The 20967-nt window shown below is 32.4% G+C and overlaps 1 protein-coding gene across 1 annotated transcript in view; it reads left to right on the forward strand.

Annotated features, from left to right (window-relative positions):
- The first annotated feature begins 647 nt into the window (after window positions 1-647).
- Window positions 648-20967, forward strand: part of COL3A1 (collagen type III alpha 1 chain) — a 38346-nt gene continuing 18026 nt past the window's right edge. Inside the window, exons 1-20 of the mRNA XM_055289973.1 lie at window positions 648-843; window positions 10847-11049; window positions 11284-11334; window positions 11761-11874; window positions 13148-13228; window positions 14171-14224; window positions 14680-14733; window positions 15501-15554; window positions 16194-16247; window positions 16403-16456; window positions 17096-17149; window positions 17575-17619; window positions 17740-17793; window positions 18252-18296; window positions 19067-19120; window positions 19538-19636; window positions 20179-20223; window positions 20375-20473; window positions 20675-20728; window positions 20858-20965. Coding sequence (XP_055145948.1) covers window positions 765-843; window positions 10847-11049; window positions 11284-11334; window positions 11761-11874; window positions 13148-13228; window positions 14171-14224; window positions 14680-14733; window positions 15501-15554; window positions 16194-16247; window positions 16403-16456; window positions 17096-17149; window positions 17575-17619; window positions 17740-17793; window positions 18252-18296; window positions 19067-19120; window positions 19538-19636; window positions 20179-20223; window positions 20375-20473; window positions 20675-20728; window positions 20858-20965 — 1455 coding nt within the window. The 5' untranslated portion in view covers window positions 648-764. The remainder of the gene's footprint in view (window positions 844-10846; window positions 11050-11283; window positions 11335-11760; window positions 11875-13147; window positions 13229-14170; window positions 14225-14679; window positions 14734-15500; window positions 15555-16193; window positions 16248-16402; window positions 16457-17095; window positions 17150-17574; window positions 17620-17739; window positions 17794-18251; window positions 18297-19066; window positions 19121-19537; window positions 19637-20178; window positions 20224-20374; window positions 20474-20674; window positions 20729-20857; window positions 20966-20967) is intronic.

The raw sequence follows: 20967 nt of genomic DNA on the forward strand, positions 1-20967 counted from the left end.
TTGCTAAAGAAATTCGTGAGAAATGGAAACAGCTATAGATAAGTATCTAACTTTTAGGAAGCCATTCAAACATAGTTCAAATACTTTGTCTTTTGACATTTGCCGGAAACTTAACTTCTAGGACCCAGGGTGGGTGGATGAGTCGAAGGGGCAAACGGAGGCTTTTCTTTCAGTGAATCTCTTACAGTCCCCTATTTAAATTGAGTTAGGATTACTTCTGGCAAAATCCCAACATAAAAATCTTCTAGGAAGATCAGATCTGCAAATTAGACGTACTAGATAAATGGGCATCAAGCAGTTTTTCAAAATTATGCAGTTGTTAACTTTATAAGGGGAAATAAAAATGTATGCATTTACATTGTATGTATTAAAACAAGGCAGAGCATTTCTATACGTTCCTAAGTTATACAAATATATATGTAATACTGAAATATGCAAAAAAAACTTTTACATAAGCAGATGCATACAAACTCCAGATGTGCTCTTTTTCTTACTGTGGGTTGTGTCTTCTATAAGGGAAAAAGAAATATTTATCATTTCTTTTACTGCTGAGGGGATGGGTGCGGCTCTCATATTTCAGAAAGGGGCTGGAAAGTGAGGGAAGCCAAACTTTTTCCTATTTAAGGCCAAAGCAAAGGAATCTCAGTGGCTGAGTTTTATGACGGGCCCGGTGCTGAAGGGCAGGGAACAACTTGATGGTGCTACTTTGAACTGCTTTTCTTTTCTCCTTTTTGCACAAAGAGTCTCATGTCTGATATTTAGACATGATGAGCTTTGTGCAAAAGGGGAGCTGGCTACTTCTTGCTCTGCTTCATCCCACTATTATTTTGGCACAACAGGAAGGTGAGTAGGTACTGATTTCAAGAAACTTTATGGGATTTTTGTCTTTTCTTCTCCTCACAAAGAGGGGTGTAAAGGGGAAAATCAGCTGCCTGATTAAAGATAATTTCCTCTATAAGCTCCGAATTGTGAAACGTTGAACTGACCATGGCTGTGCTTTTTACATTACTTGAAAATTAATAGCGTTATGTATGTATTTAAGAGTTCTGTGGTTGTTTAAGATAAGATGTTCTTGTACTAACTTGTTTTCATGTTAAAGGCACTGGAAACTTTTAAAAATGTCTTCAAAATTTTTCCCTCCTGGATTGTTAACATCTTGGAATACTTCCCCAGGCAGTCTGGAAGTTATTGGTCTCTTGCAATAATTTTATGTTCCTCTTTGTCTGCTGGATTCTTTGTAGGGTTAGAATATTGAGCATAGTTTTCTGAATAAGAATGCATTTCAGATATGATGGATTAAGAACAGTCTAAAGGAAGGTTCTATGCATTATCAGAATCATTGAATATATTTCTGTAAAATGGCTACAAGATACCTATAAACATTCTTCAAAGGGATCAAACTGCTAAAATATTTTATTATTCCTGTTTTTATTTTGTTTCAAGAATGATTGATTAATTCATCTTTTCTAGTAGCTTGATATTAAGGGACTAATATTTTCCACATAGTCTACATTTTAACCACATTCGCATTAATGAAGAAAATATTTTTTAAAATGTTTCAACAGGAGGTTTGACTTTGCTGCAAACAAGGTAAAGATACTAGTACTGTTTGACTTCAGAAAGCTGTTTTGCTATATTTTCTAATAATTGCATGTAACGTTTTTCATATTCTAATTTCCCCTAAAAACACATTGTTTTATTATTTATGTGAAAATATTCTTTTATTTACCATAGTCATGAAAATGCTGGACAAATTGGAATATGAACTTCCATAGAAATACATATTTAAGTGCTAAACGTAAAGATAGCTAGGAGAAATTATTAGACAACTTTTATTGCACATAACTAAACACGGTTACATTTACACCTATAGATTTTGCAAAGGACATTGCATGAAAATTTGGTTTTTGTTTGTAATATCAAATGTATTTGTTGTCCTCATAGGTAATACATGTGAATGTGTGTATGAGGGGAGGGGTAGATATACAATGAAATGTCTTCAGTTATATTCAGCCCATGGACACAAAAGAAAAGAAACACCCATTTTCCTTGTTCCCTTAATTTCCTCTCCTCCTTACCCCTCCTCTCCTTCCCTTTGCCCTCCTCCTTATCTCTCTCCACCCCTTTTGGCTCTCTTAGACTTCTCTTCACTCATCACCCCACCCCTTCCCAGGCAAGCCCATCTCTACTCCTCTCTCCTCCTCTGTCTTCCCTGCCTGTTACTCCCTCCCTACTCCCCATGTGGCCTCCTTATGCCTCCATTTCTTTTTTCAGTTCTCTCTCTCCTTGCCTCCTCACCCTTTCTTTCCCCTGAACTCTCAATCCTTCTTCCTTTCTTATTCCTCTCCCCTTTTCCTCCCTATCCTGCTCTTCCCAGGAGATGCTACAACTCACAGTCTTTTCTTAGGATACTAAATGACTGCTATCCCCCACCAACCATTTATTGAAAAGACTACAAACTTTGGGGTTTTAGCTCAAAAAATTGCAACATATTTGTAGTTGCCTAGTGGTTGCAAGCTTTTTATAAGCACTGTGGCTATTTTTCTTCTCAATCCAACTTTAGAGGGAGTGTTTGACACTTACAGTACCTTGACATCACATTAAGTTCTGTTTATTTCCCTTTTTCTCTTTAGATGCAAAAAATAATCAATAAGTATAAAATTTTGCTGATATGTGTTTGTGTGTTCTTAAGCTCAAAAAGAGTGGAAAGAGAACTGTTCAGCCTATTTTTTTTTCATGGATAAAAGTAAAGTTTAAGTGACTTAAGACAGTACATCTTATGTTCCCTATGAGTTTGACAAGAAAATTCTGCTATTAGATAAGCTTTGGAAAAGTTACAGGAGGTATCTGAATATACAGCACACTGAGAGCTGTCATAAAGTTCTGGGGTGGCGTTTCTTATATATGCCCTCATAACTTCAGAGATGGCACAGCTCTAATGAACATTCACTTCTAGTTCACTCACAGGCATTTTCTGGATACAAACAAGTCCTTTTAAAGAATTTTGGTCTTCTTACAAATTTGTGAAAATTGTATTTAATTCATGTGTTTTATTCCACCAATGGAGAAACATGGTCTGTTTTATATTTCCTGTAGTTGATAAACATGCCAAATTTTAAGTGCAAAGATGCGTCACCTAGTGGCTGACAAGCCAGGTTACCATTTACATAACGAATGCCAATATTAATGTTACGTAGCTGGCTTCGGTAGTTTATAATGAGCTTTAAAAAAATCGTATGCGTGAATTTTAAATGTTAACACTGCTTTCCTAAGGAAATTAATATGTTATGGATAAATATTGCAAACACATATACTGACACGAACACACAATGTTAATGATATTCAGAGTCTTTTTGGAAATTAGCTTAAATGTTACAGCCACTTAAAAAATGCCACATGTGACTATTGTTTAAATATATTTTTCATGTCTCTGATGAAGTCCTTATTTGACATAAGTATTTTATTCACTGCTTAATTGCTAGATAGATTATAGACAGCTGTTACTAAGTAATACTGCTCCATTAGGGCAGAAACAGAAACTTTATTTTAATTAAATGTTTACTAATGTTTGAGTTTCTATATTTTGCTACAGTGATAATTCCAGTAAAACAAACTGTAGGCCTCTAGTTGTTTTAGAATTTTAAGACTGTAAATGGACTCAGAGAATCAGTTTCTTATTAGACGTCATGAGAGTGTATTTTTTCATTATGCTTTAAGAGGGAATTTGTAACTTGCTCGGGTAACATTCAAGTTTTCTGGTTTATGTTTGTCCCTACAATTAAGCACACTGAACTAACAGGAAAAGGTTACATAAATTTAGGAACAATTGCACTTTTAAGAGGAGAGGATGCATAGTTGCTCACATATCTCAGTGTCAGTCACCTAACATGGATCAGCGCTTTATTTGAGATTACAAAACTAGAAAATGACAGAGTCAAGGCTAGGACCAATATTCTGTTAAGTCTTAGATAATTACAGAACACATGTTAAAATCAGAATATTTTAATTTTCTTAGTTTTGTAACTATTTGTCATTGAAAGGAGATACTAAAAAAATTATATATCGTCCTAGAAAGTACATGAGCTAATAATGCATTTCTAAAAGTGAAAAAAGAATAGATATTTTTCTATTTAATATTCAATTTTATAGAGAGTAGTACATTTATTTTTTTAAACCCCAGAAGCTCAGGATCTTATCATTTTAAAAGAAATTATCACCAGTTCTGTGTGAGTAGATAAATTATTATAACACTTTGTGTTTTTCATCCATGATACCTTGTATTTACTTACCTGAGCTTTTCTTCTAGGGAAAGAAAAGTGCTCAGGTAATACCAGAGCTTTGAAAAATTTGGATTTTCAAAAATACCTATTTATGTATAGGCCTTTAGATCATCTGATGTTGAAAACTCTTTAAGTGATCTAAAGGCCTACACATAAAAAGATATTTTTATTAAATTCTGGAATTAAACATTTCAGCATTATAAGAAAAGAAAGCAAAGCCACTGGAACAATTCCGGGAAAGAAGGAAAGACTGTGATTAAATGCCTCTTAACTAATTCAGATTCCTGGCTTGATGTCTTATCTACAGGCGTCTTTTTAAAAACCAAGAATGATTGGCTGTGAGTTTACCAGGATTATAGTTGAGGCTAAAGGACAGCTCCTCAGGAAAGCCCCTGTTCTACATCTACAGTCACATGCTGGACCTTGAGTTGTCACTCAGAGAAAAGAGTGCCATCTATCGAAACTCCGCAGTTTCCATTGTGAATGGCTTCTTTGGTGCAGAGTTCCAAAAATTATGTAGCCCAGCTCTTTAATTTTGTAACATCTAATGATATGACCACCTTGAAGTGATTAAAGTAGATTGCTTAAGAATTAAAGCTTTAAAGATGAAAGATGTTATTGCTTTTGCTGGACATGAGGAACAGTTGTAAAGTTTCCAGGTCTACAATAACTTTCTGGAACCCTGTCAGTGAACTGTTTCTTGTAAAAGTTTTCCCTAAGATAAAAGCTCAATCCCATTGTTTCCACACTCAAAAAAAAAAAAGAAAAAAAAAAAAAAGGTCATATAGTGTAAAAAAAACTCTCCAGACTTTTCAAAGGGAAAACTTTGCCTGTTTCATGTCAAGATGACAACGGAAAAAATGAGATAGCTATTCTTACATAAATCATTTGTGAACTGCAGTTGGGGGAGTTACATTAACCACCAGAGTTTCAGTCTGTGTCTAATGAAAACACAGCAGAAGTGGATTCCTTTCAGATTAACTAATAAAACCCTTGTTTTTTTCCATGACTGAGGTCAAGCACTGCTGTTTAAAATGTAGTCTTGATGAACAAAATGAAACGTTGAACGAGGACGAGTCAAAATGCCCAAAAGATGTAAACATCAAAGAGAAAAGATCCAGAAATTATTAAAAGTTAAATTTCCCTTGAATTCTAGTATTAAGAAAGTACTGCTTCAGTAAAATGGCATATATTTTTCTGAAACTCTTTTTCTGTAGTATTTTGTGTGGAGGATGACAGAGACTGCATTTCTCAAGTAAATTAAAATCACAGAAATACTCTTTGGAGTTGCATAGCATGTTCACAACTTTCCAGTTTCATTCAATGAAAACTTCTGATAAACTTAGATGTGTATTAACATGAATCATTTAGTAACTATATTTTCTGAAAAACAGTGTGTTAATGAGACATCTTAAACATATTTTTGCATTGGATGCAGAAGTCTTTTCTGTCTGGTACTATTGTTGTTAGAACCCTACTTTTTTGTATATAGCAAAATGTATGCAGCGTTTCTGAGTCACACATTTATTCTGTTGGTGGTCTGGATGTCATCAGGGTAGCTTTAGAGATATAACCCTTCTTCATAAGGTCAAGAGAAAATAAACAGGAGAATTTAACTCCAGATGGCATCTTCCTGTTTTGAGGCCAGATAGAAAAATATTTTGCAGAGAACTGTTCTCCTTAAAAATATATCTATCTAGATTCAGATTTTAACTTTGCAGGGATAAAAAATCATATGGGACAGTGCTTTGGAGTTGGCTTCTTTAATCGCACTCAGTTTTGAAATAGCAGAAAGAAAATAGAATGCAGTAATTAAGAGTATCAAATTTAGAGAAAGCCTTCTTACACTCAGATCTTCTTTTTTACCCTGACTGTGTAACCTTGGGAAAATTACTTAATGTTTCTGTGGTTAAGATTCCTCATCTGTAAAATTAGGATTATGACAGCTCTAAGCTCATAAGGCCTTTGGGAGGATGAAGCAAAATAGATATTCAAACTACTCAGAGCAGTGCCTACAAGATAGGAGGTACTATAGCACTAGTTTTACTAACGCTGGCAAATAAAATTACTCCAAGGAAGAAATTAAAGTACTTAGTAACTTAGTGATAAGGATGGTGAAATGTAAAATTTTATTTATAAGACTATACAATTTAAAGTTGTTTGCCAGATGTAATAAGACAAGTAGAATATATTCTCTTCAATGACTTTATAATTTGACAATAAGCAGATTTTATTATATATGCAATTGCTGGTGGTTAGATATATGATACCTAAAATTTTCTAATTATCTAATTATTTTTATTTTTAACAGGATAAAATATTAATCAACTTAAACGACATTTATAACTGGAGATTGAAAAATCATACATCTATAAAATATGAAACAATAAAATATCTACAAATGATACTTTATCAATTTTTTTTCCTGGAGGTAGCAAGAATAAATAAAATCTTATTTTCTATGCAAAACAGTGCTTTTAAATTAAAATTATTCACCTAGAATGTCTACAGATACTTTCTTCAGAGTCCTTTTTGTTAAGTAATCTAACATATTTTAACATACTCTGATAAATACATAAGCAGCAGAAAAAATATTTTATTAAAATTTATGTTTTCCAAACAGTATCATTTAAAAGGCAAACCAAACATATTTCAATTGGAAACTATATGAATGCCAAATACCCACACGTACAAAATATTCAGCTTTCTAAAGTAACGAAAATAATTATGATAATTTATATACCATATTTGTGATTCTTAGATTTTCAGATTATACAACAGCTTTTCCCAGATACGGATTTAGTAAGAAGAGAAAAGGAAAAAATATTCACTTTTCATTCAAGCCAAATTAACTAATTTAATTAGGTGCTTTAGGGAATAATATTATTGCTCTAAAAATAGTATTAAGACAAACATAACATTCATTTTTTGTCCAAACAATATGATTTCTTCAAGTCAGCATGATTTAACATGAAGAATGGAAAGAAAAAAATCACAAAATAGTAAGCTTTATGCACATCTAAAAATATGGCTTTATTTTTCTCTAAAATTCCAAAATAGAAAACTAGGAAAGAAGCAGCTAAGAGTGGTTTAAGACATGTGTTAGCTTCAATATGTTTTATATTATAGATCTCAGCAAGGAGATGATTGAGTTTAATACATTGCTTGTGTGGTCACAAGTAAATTTCTTTCAGAATTGTACTTAGTAGTAAGGAACAGAAACACCAAATGACATGGGAGATGGAATTTAAAATTAATTATAAATTGGAACCGAGAGATTTATTTTAAACAACTAAAATAATGGAAGTAATTGGAAAGTCCATTACTTTCCAATAGTAAAATGAAATTATTTGCCTTTTATTTAATATTTTTGGAAAAAATTAACATTTTTTTAACCAAAGCTACTCTGAATACAGATATCTTAGAAATGAAGAGAATAATATGAGATGACTTACTTCTAAATCCCATTTTCTATTCTATTTCTAAATGTTGGCAATGGCTAACTAGAGCATTTTTATTCCTCTAGAAACAAAACATTCTTTTCCTTGACTTTGCCATGATTTTCGCACATATTACTAGATATTAAATGAAGGTCCATGAAACATCAGTCTAAGAGGTTTAACTTTCAGTAGAATATATTGCTAACTATATTTTGTCATGCATGGAATAATAAAGGAAGCTATACAAAACTATTTTTTTTCAGCAAAGGTAACTAAGGTAGAAAAACAGAGAAAGGGCTAATTTCAGCCACAAGTTTTTACAGGAACTGACTTTTCAGGAGAGCCAAATTTATTTCAAGTGGACGCGAAATAAGTTATGGCAATAAACAATGTTGCATTAATTCTTATTTTTTAAGCATTCCAACTCTCTTTTTTTTACTTAAAACAATATGACTTTCTAAAGTAAAACAAAACATACATGCACCACGTTGACTGTCATGTGCAGGTGAGAAGAAAAAAATATTTTAAGAATATGATAATTTTTAAAATTGCACTAAAATAATCTTTATATTGAGGCCTCTGTGTTTTAAAAAGTACTATATGTTTCTAATAAAATTTGGAAACAGTAAGCTAAATAACAAGGTTAATATTTATAACATTGCGTTTAACTGAATTTTAACAAACTCATTTACAATTTTAATAAGTGAATATTGTCCTCATGTATTTAATAATTAGCGGAACAAATGGAAAGTACTGTATTTCTAATGATGTGAGGACACCCTTAATAAGACATAAACATAGGAGGATGAATACACAGGAGGGAAAAGTATTTATGTTAATTTCTAGGCAAATCAAGAACATATAGAAGATACTTAAAATAGGAAATGCTTGAGCCTAGCTTTAACTATTATCTTCATTTGTCTTTAATATGCCCTTAGTATTCGATAGCTGTTTTTCATAATCCACATGCTATATTAAGTGTGAAAAGATATTGCTGATCCAGAGGCAAAGAGCTAAAAGAATCATCCGTACAATCTAACAATGTTTTTGAGGATGGATCTGGGGAGCTTAAAATACACATTATTAATGGGAAAATCTTGAGCTGAAACTAATCTGTAGGAACATTTCATATAAAGTTGATTTAGAGAAAATTTTTAAGTGGTTCATTTTGAGAACAGGAACCAATGTAATTACAGTGTTCCATGTAATTTTACTGCACGATCTTCCAACCCCAAATTTTCGGACCTTTTCTGCAAACTGGTGAACTTAGTACTTAAATATAAGACGCCTGTTCTGTCTAGAGAACAAAATGAGTTTAATGCATAGACTCACCTATGTTATTACTCTTCATACCAATGTGTAAATGACTGTTTGCTCTTCTCTTAAATATATTTTCCATAACACCGTTCAAATAGGCCTACTTCATTTCCACTGAGATAAGTATTTTGGTATTCAGCTTTTATATTCACTAAGAATTAAGAAATGCTCTTTTAAAAGCTTAGGAAATGTATATAGAAAATATATCCCATGTTCTCATATATGTGTTTCAAACACAGGGGAGGAATTGGAATAACTTTTCTAAATAAACAAATTATTTGCCTACTTAAAATTGCAATTAAAAAATGAAGCTTTCCTTCATTAGCTGGAAACTACATTGAGAAATTGTAACATGAAGAAAGAATGGATTTTTAAAACTTCTCAAATAGATCAAGTGTGTTGTACAATATCATTAAATTTGTATCAGAACACATAAATGGAAATGAGATGGGGCAGCAATTTCAGTCTAGAGTCTAGGTTTTGAAATTCTTTTTGGTGAACATTTACTAAATCAGCTAAACATTTCAACTCATTTAAATATAAACCTAAATTAGTATTACCCTAGACAGAGAGATGACATAGAAACAAGAACTTGAAAGGTGATTTTTTGTGGCTGCATGTAGTGCCCAGATAGAAAAATCTTAGGACCACTAAAAGGACTCTTGACCACTAGGCAGCAAAAACTAATTTTGAACTACTTGCCTACTCGGAAGCAGGCCTCTTTCAGTAGACATTTTAAATATCTTGGCTTTGAGAAAATAAAAATTTCACCGTCTCGCAAAAATATAAATTACTGAACAACATCATTTGTTGTTTGCAAAAATTTTTGCAGATGCTTAGAAACTTATTATTTATTTACTCAATTACTGGCAAACTATCATACTAATTATCAAGAACTAAAGTTGTATTTAACCACAATACACAGCTAATGCTTTAAGAATTGAGACCAGGTTTTGTTTTGGCAATTCCTAAGCTGATTCATAGTTAATAGCTGCTGAAATTTCAGTACCTTGTATATAATTTTGAAGCAAGTCTAAAATTTTGGTTTAAACAATTTTTTTTACCATTTTAAGCCACAAATACAGATGGTTATGATTCATATTTTCCCTATTATTTTTACTTATTCCTTGCCAATATTTATTTTAAAAACATCTTTTTCTTTTCTTTTTGGTGATTTGGAAATGTCTTTACATCCATATGGAATATACAATATATTATGTCATATCATGTTGACCTACTAATGCCAAATAGAGCTAACAGTGACATTCAATACACACAATAAGTTCTGTTAAAGCTTTCCCAGGAAAATCTGGTGGAGTTTTATGGTGCCAAGATTAGCTCAGTTTTCCCCTGAATTTCTCAACTAGGTTAATAAAATCCAGAAAGTCTTCAGAGTTAGACAAAATCATCTTTTTAGTTTAATGCTCCCATCTGCTGTTAAGGCAAAGAATAGCAATTGGGTAGAAAAGCTGATTTTCAATTTTGCCTTTAATAAATAAATATTTAAATGCTTGTGTGATATACATTGATGTCAATTCTTACTATAAATGAAATTAAAATACCTGTTGGTCTTAAGGAAAATTGACTATGGTGTGTCAATTTTATGTTAATAAGCAGATATGATATTTTAATTAATTTCTTGCTACTTAGCAAATTACATAGGACAAATATAATTTCCTAATGAAAGGAAGAAATTATTTGTTTCAAACCATTTCAACTTTGGCTATTGTTAATAGTCTTGACAGAGTAACAAAAATCACATTTCAGCAAAATCTAAGGAAACTTCGTGTCATCTAATTTGTTTTTCAGCTGTTGAAGGAGGATGTTCCCATCTTGGTCAGTCCTATGCGGATAGAGATGTCTGGAAGCCAGAACCATGCCAAATATGTGTCTGTGACTCAGGATCCGTTCTCTGCGATGACATAATATGTGACGATCAAGAATTAGACTGCCCCAACCCAGAAATTCCATTTGGAGAATGTTGTGCAGTTTGCCCACAGCCTCCAACTGCTGTGAGTTTAAACATAAACTGTACATCTTCAGTATTCATATTTAGACACATGAATAATTCCTATATCATAGGAGCCTAAAAGGAAATGAAAGTCATGTTGGTCAAATAGCCATATTTGTATTACAAGTAAAAAGTGGACGTTTCAATTTAAAGATAAGGATTGGTTAGAATCTGGGTTAATAAATAATATGCAAATTCTGTGTCTTGTTTAAGTTGTTTCTTTTCCATTTATTAGCCTACTCGCCCTCCTAATGGTCAAGGACCTCAAGGCCCCAAGGGAGATCCAGTAAGTAAACATTCTTCAATAGAATAAAATTAATACTAGTGATAATTCTAGTAAGAGTTTGCTTTTTCTAGATTTGAACTTTCATCATACATTCTCTTTATTACCACATATTTGAATAATGGCACCAAACAACAGACTGAGAATCCATAATTGTACATGTAAAGATTTCAATTTCCCAAACTTCATATTATGTCTCCGCCCCCATGATCAGTTTAAAGAAAATGTGCAGGTCAATATACAAAAGAATATATTATACTTAAATTATTCACAAGATTTTGATTAAAAAGTATGTGTTATTGTGTTATAAAGAAAATATATTACTTATATTGTTTCCTAATATTATAAAGTGGAGAAACAACAATCTGATAATGATTCTGAATCACCAGGATTTTTCACTATTTAATTTATTTTTATCTCTTTTTTTAGGGCCCTCCCGGTATTCCTGGGAGAAATGGTGACCCTGGTATTCCAGGACAACCAGGTTCCCCTGGCTCTCCTGGCCCCCCTGGAATCTGTGAATCATGCCCTACTGGTCCTCAGGTATAACAAATTACGGTACTTAAAAAATCCCCTCATAAAACTATCTAGTTCATCTTCTTTCTTTACTCGATATTACATCTCACTATTACGAGTTCTTTGTATCTGTTCTCTGATTCTATGTATTTAACAAATCCTTATTTAGTGCTTCTATGTATTAGGCACTATTCTAAGTGCTTTCTAAGTATTCATTCTTCCTCATAATACTAATGTCATTGCTACTATATCCTTGGAAAATTTGCCAATTTCTCAGCAGATATATGGCATACACATTATTTTTAAGAAGTGAACTATCAACTTACAAAAAAAGCCTAAATAATTTAGTTAGCACTATATCTATACTTTATTCTCCTACTAACACCAATGTCAAAGCCTCTAAAAGTTTAGACAAAAAGAAGTTGAAGAACTGTGAATATTCCTATTGAACAGGATTATTTCTGCCTATGAAACTGCTCTTGCTAATACTTCTGAGCACATCTTGCTTCTCCTGAAGCATGGCAACCAAATAAATCTGCATGTAAAACAACCAGACAAATAAATATGACAAAATTTCTGTTGCATGGAATTAGGTGAAACAAGAAAATATATTACATAAATCTTTGTGAGGTTAAAAAGTGCTTTTCAAAAAGCAATTCAACAAGAACCAAAGTATATTATCTAAGTTATTCTTATTCTAGTAACCAAATAGAACCTAACTCTAGAACTAGAACTTAGGATTTAAAAAAAGCTTCAAAGAAATCCAGTAAGCATATGAGCCTTCCTACTATTTTTTGGTTTATTTTCTATGGAGATGTTTATTTTTGAGTGAATCTTTTAGTTATTAACCTGAATCCAGGGGATATGAATTTTACTTGTATCATTAAGTGTTGGAAAAATAATTTGACTTCATTTTTTGCTCAAAATGAGAAGGTGTATTGTATAACCTCGAGACTCTTTTGGCTTAAAACAGCCTATGATCCTGTGTTTGTAATGATGTAGATACTGCTTAGAAATAATAGCTTAAGTAAGCGCATAATAGGAAAAATTGGGGAGAACCAACATTGAACACAGTGGAAAGATTTGTGCATCACACAAGAAAATGCTTCTGTAGGATATCTAATGTCTAAATCTACAGAAAGACAGGATAAATAAGATAATTAGTGGATACATACCACATCTTTTGGCACACAAAAACCTATCAGTAGGTAGTAGATGTTGCATGCACTTCTAAATGCTTTTTAAAAGAATTATGAACTGTCTATTAAAATGATCATATCTATTTGTCTCCTTGCCACAGAACTATTCTCCCCAGTATGATTCATATGATGTCAAGTCTGGAGTAGCAGTAGGAGGAATCGGTGGCTATCCTGGACCAGCTGTATGTACAAATGTTTCTCGGCATTTTAGAGCTTTATTATCTTTCCGGTTTGTAAAATCTTGAATGGTTGCTCTTCTAGAAATTCAGTATTTGTATGGAATTGTACAAAATAGCTTACTCCTACTAAGGTTGGAAAAGAAAACGGTAGCATTATCATGTTCTTTCTATCTCATTCACATTATTAAACCTATTTTTAATCACATATAAACTTTTTATTAAAAAACAAAAACCAAAGTCAACACTTATTAACATTTCAGAAAAGTGTTTATAGGAGAAAATGGAAATATACAAACTATTGTTTTATAAATTTACTATCAGCATTTAGAAACAGCATGTTACAAAACTGAAGCATACTGTTTTCAGCATGCTGAAGGTTTTCTAGTTTAATATGTATTTCCGAACAATGATAAATCAATTGTCCTATGTATGATGATTCTTGTGTGATCATATAAATCTCTATGTCAGTTAACTCTGTGATAGATATATCAACATAATTATGGACTTTAGGGTTGATTTACATTAGTATTTTAGATACTTGATTATAGGATTTGTAGTGTGCCAATAAATGTTTTTCTGCACTGAGTTTGGCTGGCAAGCAAGAAATGGCTTCTTCACCAGTGCAATATAATCCTAACATTGCAGGGATTTTCATAGCATTGTGCACTAATTTTTCCAGATTTTTAACTCCCTTCCTTAAGAGTTCAGGACAACATTTTATAACATTTATTAATAATTTATATGGAATCTGTGAGAATTTCATTACAGTAATGTTTGCTTACTAAGATCTTCATTATAGATCTCATGAATAGTTATCAAAAAGTTATCAAAAGATGAGATATAGTTGTTCATAGTTTTAACAATGCTAGCGTCATCGCTCTGAAGCATGGATAAAGTATATTTTGCATTCATTTATTTTGTTTTTTATTCAAATTCACATTCCAGGGCCCCCCAGGCCCTCCCGGTCCCCCTGGTACATCTGGTCATCCTGGTTCACCTGTAAGTATAGCCATTAGTGGTGTTTTCTTCTTCATTTTTAGAAAAATCAAATTTATATATATTCTGCTGTAATTCAGCCATTCCAGCATGCATAATCCCTGTTAACTAGCGAAATCATAACCAAGAAACTGATTAAGGCTTCAGAGATGGAATTCCATATTTAATTCCTTTCCACCAACAGTTATTAGCAATTGAAACCTTGGTAAAATTAAACCACATTAATTTGCATGTAATATGGCTTTTAGTTCAAAACCATTCAGTTTCGATGGATTGCAATGAATGGAATGAAATACATTAACTTCATTCTGATCTGAAAAAAATTTGGTCTCAATATTTATAAACTGGAGTAAAATTTGCTGATTACATTCACAATCCTGATTTCTTACTGTCAAGATGTAAATGAATTACATGACGATTTTGTTACTTTAAAAATATTTACATATTCTACTCACTAGGGATCTCCAGGATACCAAGGACCCCCTGGTGAACCTGGGCAAGCTGGTCCTGCAGTAAGTAAAAATTAAATTTATATTTAAAAAGTTGATAATTCTATATGGAACCTACCTTTGTTTTCTAAAACAAGTATAGGTCCTTACAGAATGAAGATTAAATTTACCCTTAAATTTGTAAATAACAAATAGCATTCTATTGAGTCTTTTGGATTCTTTCAATTGTTTAGCTATCTTAGAGACACTAGTTAATAAAGGAATTCCCTCATCATTAGCCATCAAAATAGTCCACTTCCCAGAGATGATAAAAATTCTGTATATATTAAATATAGATTTCATTTTTCAGTAACCACTCAGTTCACTCTTATATCTAATCTATTGATAAATATAGTTATATATATTTACGTATGTAAATATACATATACATGTATCTTAGGCAGTCGAAATAAACATAATCTAAGAGAGTCCTTTAGAAGGATATGCTCTGTAAATAAGCAAGTAAAATAGTTATTTAAATACAGTATTTCACGAAATTTAGAAATACCTTTATATTTAGATATATTTAATATCCCAAAACGTGTAGAAATGCATTTGGATTTATAAATACACACATAATATAAAATACAGATATGGGATGCTTTTAATTTTTATTAACAGTAAGTTAATATAATAGAGGTATAATATTAACTTAGTATCATTTTCATTATGAGAAACATTAAAAGTATTTTCTAAAAGGAGGTTCCTTCCGGGAATACATACATTGTGTAATAATAAATTGTAACAGAAAAACTTACAAATCTATTCATTTCTTATTTTCTTATTTTCAGGGCCCTCCAGGACCTCCTGGTGCTATGGGTCCATCTGGTCCTGCTGGAAAAGATGTAAGTTTTTAAAAATTAAATAAGAATACAGCAAAATTTAACTTGGTGTATTCTAAACAGTATATGCTTTATGTCAGAATCCCAGAAGAAAAAAAAGTTAGTCAAAATATTGTTGTCTTAACAACATTTTAGTTAATACTAATCTTTGAGTAGCTATACAGTATTTGCGTACCTATATATATCATTTGTTGAATTCCAAAATAAAATCCTTAAAGTGCTTTTTGACTACTGAGAAGACTCATCCATTGAATATATCATTTAACTGGAGGAGAAATAGGTGTCTCTGCCTGCCTCTTGTAATGATGAAATTGATACCACTATTTAATAAACTTGAGAAGTTGTAGATGCCTTCAATTCAATGGCATTCCTTCTTTCCCTTTTACTCTCCAATGGCTAATTCTTTTCACTGGGTTATGTTATTTCAGTGATTAGAAGCACCTGCATTATCTCTTTATAAGCTTATATCAAAGTGGGAAAGGTCTTCCTCATGCCTTCTACCAAGAAAGCTCAACTATACATTTTGTGTAACCATTTTAATGAGTCCTTTGCAAGAAAAATGCAAAGTAACCATTTTGCTTATTGGCTACAATGTATTTTCTCATACATGAGCACCTATGTATTCTTTATTTCTCTACCTAGGGAGAATCAGGTAGACCCGGACGACCTGGAGAGCGAGGATTGCCTGGACCTCCAGTAAGTCTTCAGCATCTAATAAATTAATTGGAATAATCTTAGCTCGAAAACTATTATGTAATTCAATGGAATTAAACTTAAAAACAAAGTGTTTTACTACTAGATTGTGCTTCTATTTGAAGGTTCATTAATATTTTTTCATTCATTATTTTTAGGGTATCAAAGGTCCAGCTGGGATACCTGGATTCCCTGGTATGAAAGGACACAGAGTAAGTAGAGTTTCTAAGTTGTTTACAAGGTATTCCGCTGGGCTATTTTTACTTGCCTAACCAATTTTACTGGACAATTATGTGCCAAAAAAGATGATTCTGACAATTAATTAATTTGATATTTTTAAGTCTACCAAGTTTGTTTGTTGACCAAACTAGTCATTTTTTGCAAAATAGAGGAGTTGATTTCTAGTGTAGAAAATACTCTTGAAAAATATCGTTTTCTTACTACCACTATCAGAAAAATAAAAACATTTTATGAATTATGTTTTTTATTGACTTAATCTATTTATAGATTGAGTTGAACAACTTTATTCTATGCAAAACATTTAGTACATTCAACCAACTGTGCCTACAACCTATCAACTTAATTATAATAAAATCTATGAAACTCATGTTTGCTACTCTACGGTTAAGGCAACTTTCTTATCAGACTAAATTGCACTTTCTAGTTAGTTCATGTTTTCCTGCTGTAAAATCAGTATGAAATATCTTCAACCCCTTTAAACAAGTTTTAAATTATTTAAGCTAATTTTGAAGTAGTGTTATAAAGACCAATTAGAAAAGTTCAATGTAAACTTTGTCATTCTAGATTATTAACAGATTTTAATAATTTTGCTATTTTTATACATTTCCTAGGGCTTCGATGGACGAGCTGGAGAAAAGGGTGAAACAGGTGCTCCTGGATTAAAGGTAAATCACAACAAAAATCATATTTTCATAAGTAAATTCATTAAATATTAAGGCTACATTTAAGATTCATATTGTGAGCCTTAACTTGTTTTCTGAAATTTACCTGAATTTTACCTATTAGGTGTGAATAATGGTAACTAATTGAGATATTCTATTAACGCTTCCATGAAAAATGACAATTTGAAGAGTCTAGATTAGAAATAGTTGAGCATCTTAGTATAACTTATCAATTACTTCACTTTAGTCTTTAAGTTTTCAAATACAGAAATTGAGATTTCTGGTAAAATACTAACAGAAAATTAATATTGTTAAAATGTATATCTTTTTCTAGGCTTTATAAACTTTTCCATAATATTCTGTATTTAAAAATCTATAATATTTTCTTCCTCTTATATAAAATAGTAACGTATTTTATATGTATCTAGGGTGAAAATGGTCTTCCAGGTGAAAATGGAGCTCCTGGACCCATGGTAATTATGTTTCTTATGTATAATTTTCAGTTTTATTATTAACCTAGCTTTGCTCCTACCCCAACTGTTCTTACACGTGTGAAGATTAGAGTAAGATCATATTTCAATTTTACTCTGTAGGGTCCAAGAGGGACTCCTGGTGAGAGAGGACGGCCAGGACTTCCTGGGGCTGCAGTGAGTATTGCTGCTAACACCACACAATTGCAACCCAAAGTGACAGATTGGTGTCTCAGTAAAGTTTCGGGCTGTAACAATATGTCAGGAAAAAGACCTTTCTACAAAATTATACTCAATGATACTGTGATAAAGTTTTGGCTATAGTTAAAAGGAAATGAATAATTGTTTTACAATTATTGTCTCTATTGAGAATTTTTGTGTTAACTTTTCACATGTCATTAGAGCCATTATATCTGCATTCAGTCCTGAAAACACAGACTCCAATCCTTCTACATTTGATTGTTGCTGTATATATCAGAATTGTAATCATTGACTTTAAAATATATAATTATTAAGCAGATTTCAATGTGCTTGAAGAAAACTCAACTCACTTGAGTCAGAATTTTAGTCAAAATATTACTCATGACCAGCCATTCAGAATTAAAAAGATATTTGATGTAAACTTCTCTTTTTAGGGTGCTCGGGGTAATGACGGTGCTCGAGGCAGTGATGGTCAACCAGTAAGTAACTTTCTATCTCTTATTTTTTATAGGGTAATGAGAAGTTATGGATTGTGGATTATTTAATATTATATATATATATATATACTGTTAGGTATATATATATATATACTGTTAGGTATATATATATATACTGTTAGGTATATATATATATACTGTTAGGTATATATATATATACTGTTAGGTATATATATATATACTGTTAGGTATATATATATGCATATGTATATATCTAATATACACATTAGCATCTCTGTTGACCATTTTTACAATTTAAAAAGTGAAAAAATATTGTAGCCCCAATACTCAATATTGTATATATACCCGTGATTAAAACTGACACTGAGCCCATAAACAAAATCTAGGTTCTGACACTCATTCTGCTTGATCAACTGCTAACATTTGAATGGTGCTCCCAATGTTAGTTAATATCCTATGTAAGACATGGCACTTTAAAGAGTCTTACACAATGGATAAAATAGATGTTACCTCCATTTTGTAAACTGGAGTACAAAAGCCCAGGGAAAAGTAGCCTGCACTAAGTCACAGAATTCATGGCAAAGTAGGGAGAAACTAAGAATTTCTAACTTCAGATTTCACTCTCTTCTTATTTTACCACATTTTTTCTCTATGTAATATCCATAAAATATGAATACCATTTTTATCTGCACAAATATCTTCTTTACTTTATATGTGCTCACGTATTTACTAGTATGTCAGCTTTCATTTAGTTGAAAAAGAGCTCTTGAAATTGTATTTAATTTTTTCAGGGCCCTCCTGGTCCTCCTGGAACTGCCGGATTCCCTGGATCCCCTGGTGCTAAGGTAAACATGTGTTTCTATAGAAGGGTATAAAAATATCTTGGAGACAAGAGAAAAGCATTAGATTACTTCTTGCAACTGATTTTTTTAATCAGTCAAATGGATAGCTTTTATCTATACATGTCTTTAAAGCCTTATTCTTGATTCTAAAAGAGGTGTTGTCCCTAGTATTCAACTATCTTGATATTTCTTCTGATACCTTCTGTTTTCCCCAGACTCTTTCTAGGAAACTGATAACACAATCACACACATAGTTACATTTTTCTTTGCCTTTATGACTAATGATTCCTTGCTTTACCTGCAGTGTAGAGTCCTACTACTCCAACCTTTGGGAGATGTGTTTAAACAGGACTGAAGGGTGAAGTAGCTAAGTGAGCAGAAGTGGTAAGAGAAACTGACTACATAAGGTTTTACCATTAGGGTGAAGTTGGACCTGCAGGGTCTCCTGGTTCAAATGGTGCACCTGGACAAAGAGGAGAACCTGGACCTCAGGGACAGGCTGGTGCTCAAGGTCCTCCTGTAAGTATCATAGTTGAGAGGGAGAGTGCTGCTACACTTACTCCACGAAAGCATGTCCTTCAATATGGCCATCAATGAAAATTACTTTGAAAAAATTGTTGCTTAGTGCTCTAAAATGATCCTCCTGTGACACATACTGATGTGATTAGTAGTAAAAATGATAGTTTTTGACTGTTGCACTATTCCAGAATTCATGATTTTTTATGTTTATATGAAAGAATAGAGGATAGTTTTCTGATGCTTTCAAGGATGTGCCCCAAGCTAATCACCAATCATAAAAATTCAGAGAAGAACCAAATTCAAAATCTCTTCTATTTATGTAGCATTTAATAATTTATACCAAGTACATATTATCTCTAATTTATTTAGATAATGATGATTCTTTTGACTACATTTCGTACGTTGTGTTATAGTTGGAGGATTCACTTAATCTCTACAAAGAATAACACTCACCAATACATTTATTTTCACACAAACAACTTCAAATATATACGAACTATTTGCATTACTATTAATACATTATCTGTTTTTTGTATACTTAGGGCCCTCCTGGGAGTAGTGGTAGTCCTGGTGGTAAAGGTGAAATGGTAAGCTGTCCCCACTCCTCACCCTTATCTCATCCACACATTACTGGCTTCTTTTGCATTTTGCATGACAATAGGTTTGTGATATTTAAGTGAGATATTCATAAAAGAACATTCAAGTTTGGCTAATATAGTGTCTTTGGTTTGCTCTTAGGGTCCCGCTGGCATTCCTGGAGCTCCTGGACTGATGGGAGCCCGGGGTCCTCCAGGACCAGCCGGTGCTAATGGTGCTCCTGGACTGCGAGGTGGTGCAGTAAGTTGCCTTGTTTTTTCTCTGTTGACTGAAAGGTATAGTTTAATTCCATCAACAAAAAATTAATAGCAAAATTTTGCTCCCGTTCAGTTGAATTTATATTGACTTCACTCTTGTCTTATAACTGAATTATGTGTTACTGGTGATGATTTGTTAGTCGAATCCTCCCTGTTTTTCAACCAAGACTTTGTTATACTTTAGGGTGAGCCTGGTAAGAATGGTGCCAGAGGAGAGCCCGGACCACGTGGTGAACGCGTAAGTTTTACTGCAACAGATCTGATTATTTTTTGAAAAAATGCAACATAATTAGAAAGTAAACAGGTAAAGACTTTGAACTAAATTCAGTCATAAATTCTTTATTTTACCATCCTTTTTTTTTTTCAGGGTGAGGCTGGTATTCCAGGTGTTCCAGGAGCTAAAGGCGAAGATGGCAAGGATGGGTCACCTGGAGAACCTGGTGCAAATGGGCTTCCAGGAGCTGCAGGGGAAAGGGT

Source organism: Symphalangus syndactylus, chromosome 8 (assembly GCF_028878055.3).
Source record: "Symphalangus syndactylus isolate Jambi chromosome 8, NHGRI_mSymSyn1-v2.1_pri, whole genome shotgun sequence".
Lineage (NCBI taxonomy): Eukaryota > Metazoa > Chordata > Mammalia > Primates > Hylobatidae > Symphalangus > Symphalangus syndactylus.